We start from the raw sequence: 2,605 nt of genomic DNA, 5'->3' as shown, positions 1-2,605 counted from the left end.
CGCTACCGAAGTTGTTGGCTCGAAGCCACGAAAGAAAAAAGAGTGGATTAGCAGCCACATGTTTGAAATAATTGAGCAGAGACGGACAGCGAGATTACGAGGAGATATGACACACTACAGACAGCTCAATAAACTACGCAACTCCTTGCTCCACAGGGACAAGAAAGACTTTATTGCGGGTAAAGCCGCTGAGCTTGAGCAAGCTGCCCAAAAGAAAGACATAGGTGCAACTTTCAAGATCCTACGCGAGCTGACTGGCCAACTTGTCATGACGTCCACAAGCCTGAAAGCAGCGAATGGAGAAACTATATACGATCATTCTCAATGTGTTGGTCTCTGGGAGAAACACTTTAATAAGCTGCTAAACTCAGATACGCCCGACTGCATTGACCCAGTGCTTATTGCCGCAGCTGCAGAAGCTACCCCTGCCCGACGGCGCCAAATTTTCTCCTGAGGATATTAAATCGGCAGTGAGGAAACTAAAAAACAATAAAGTAGCTGGCACCTGTGGCATCACTTCAGAGCTACTTACTACGGGTGGCCCTGCATAGATACTTTGGCTGCAGATAGTGTTCAGCGTAGTCTGCTGCACTGAAGTTATACCGTCAGACTGGAAGAAAGGATTCATCGTGCCAGTGTTTAAGCGCAAGGGCAGCAAGACGGATTGCAGCAGCTACCATGGTATCACTCTACTCTCTGTTCCTGGAAAGCTGTTTGCAATGCTCCTGTTGAAACGTGCAATAAGTTTCTTACATGCTTTGCGCCACCCCCAGCAAGCCGGATTCATGCCAGGAAAATTGACAACTGAGCAGATTCATACTGCCAGACAGATCGTTGAAAAGAAACTGGAATTCAACAAGAAAGCTTACATAGCTTTCATTGACTTTCGTTCTGCCTTTGACACCGTTGACAGGCAGTCCCTTTGGCTAATCCTGAAGGCTGCAGGCCTACCAACAAAGATAGTCAGCCTCTTTAAAGAGCTCTACCGCAGCACAGAAAGCACCGTCCTTGTTAACGGGAAGCTTTCTTTTTCCTTCCGCATCAAATAGCGTATATGACAAGGTCGTGGGAATGCACCTGAGCTGTTTAACTGCATCATCGACCACATCTTTAGCAAGACACACCGTGCCCATCCCACTTGAATAAGTAACTCAAGAAGGACTTTGTCTGATGTTGACTTGGCTGACAAAACAATTATCCTTAACGACAATCTCTACCGATTAAATTTGTAATCGATATAATCTCCTCCACTGCCTCCGCAGTTGGGCTGCAAATCAACTGGAAGAAAATGAAGATCATGCTCATCGAAAAGACTGCATCGGTGTCACCCTTAACTGTTGTGATCAACGACCAAGGTTTTGACGTGGTAAGGCAGTTCACCTATCTCGGATCAATTATATCATCAAATGGCACACTTGATGCCGAAATCTCAGCCAGATCTGCCAAGGCAAACTCTGTATTCGGACGGCTCCTGAGAGCAGTCTTCCACAAACCGCAAATTAGTCGCCTTACAAAAGCCCGTATCTACAACGCCAAAGTCTCAAGCATCATGCTGTACTCTTCTGAGAAATGGCCGATAACCCAGATACAGCTAATAAAGGTCGATGCCATCCAAACTATACACCTGCGTCGAGTTGAAGGCTTCAAATGGTATAACAAGATCTGCAATACTGAGATCCTGAGGACCTTCAAGTTGGTGAACCTCTCCTTCCATGTAGAAGCTAGTTCTCTAAGATGGTACAGCCACTTAATCCACCTCCCACCAGCTACCCCTGCAAGGATCATATCGGACTTCAATCCCTCGATTGTTTGGAAACGTCCTCGAGGGAGGCCGCGCACCAGATGGGCTGATGTTATAAATTAACGCCTCCTCAACCTCAACTTCGACCCAAATGAGGCCCCATACTTGGCCCTGGACAGGGCTGCTTGGAGAAAACTGACATCGCTGTGAACCAGTTCCCTCTACGCTGGCGACCCTGCTGAGCAAGAGCGATAAGTCAAAGTAGGTCAAAAGCCAAAGATTTGTCTCTTCGGCTTATGGCATCTGAGTATAGACATACAGAGACAAATCTTATCATTTGGAATGCTCCCTGTGAAAACACCACCCAAGCCGAATCGTTTTCTGACCAGTTGTGTTTGGAGGGTCTAGGTCTGTCCATGGTCCCGCGGTTTCGAATTGTTGGTAATGTCCGTAAGGAGCAACAGCATTTTAAAGTTGATATTGGTTCTCGAGATGCGAAGGACAGTGTGCTTAAGAAGGAAAAGAAATTAAAAGGTAAAGTTATTGGACACCATAGAAATGTATCTGTTACCGATGATGCACCAATATCAGTTCGTGAAGCTCGAAGGAACTTGTATGTAAATAAATCTAGATTAAATGCTATTTGAGTTTCATCATGGGTTTCTAAAACAGTTCCACCATGTATACAGATCGACCGTGGTGGTGTGGTGGCAAAATTTGCTTACGATGAGCCAATCCCTGAGTTATGTGACCAATAGATGGTTATATAATGAATTGTGAATTAAGATGTTTGTAAGATATTTTATTTTTTGTTTTGTTTTGTATTTGTGTTTATGGAAAAGAAAAGAAAAATTGTTCCATTTT

The 2,605-nt window shown here is 44.8% G+C and overlaps 1 protein-coding gene across 1 annotated transcript; it reads left to right on the top strand.

Annotated features, from left to right (window-relative positions):
• The first annotated feature begins 1,288 nt into the window (after nucleotides 1-1,288).
• LOC148952686 (uncharacterized) lies at nucleotides 1,289-1,864 on the top strand. Its single transcript, XM_089087341.1, has one exon. The coding sequence runs from the start codon at nucleotides 1,289-1,291 to the stop codon at nucleotides 1,862-1,864; it is 576 nt and encodes a 191-aa protein (XP_088943467.1).
• Nucleotides 1,865-2,605: the final 741 nt, after the last annotated feature.

The sequence above is a fragment of the Artemia sp. Qi Xiang Cuo genome, chromosome 4 (genome assembly GCF_049724085.1).
Source record: "Artemia sp. Qi Xiang Cuo chromosome 4, ASM4972408v1, whole genome shotgun sequence".
Taxonomy (NCBI): Eukaryota; Metazoa; Arthropoda; class Branchiopoda; order Anostraca; family Artemiidae; genus Artemia; species Artemia sp. Qi Xiang Cuo.
Note: the sequence above shows the minus strand (reverse complement) of the source record. Positions and strands in the feature narration are given on the sequence as shown.

Excerpts from the sequence above, each read along its gene's own strand:
- LOC148952686 (XM_089087341.1), top strand. The coding sequence starts at position 1,289 with ATGAAGATCATGCTCATCGAAAAGACTGCATCGGTGTCACCCTTAACT.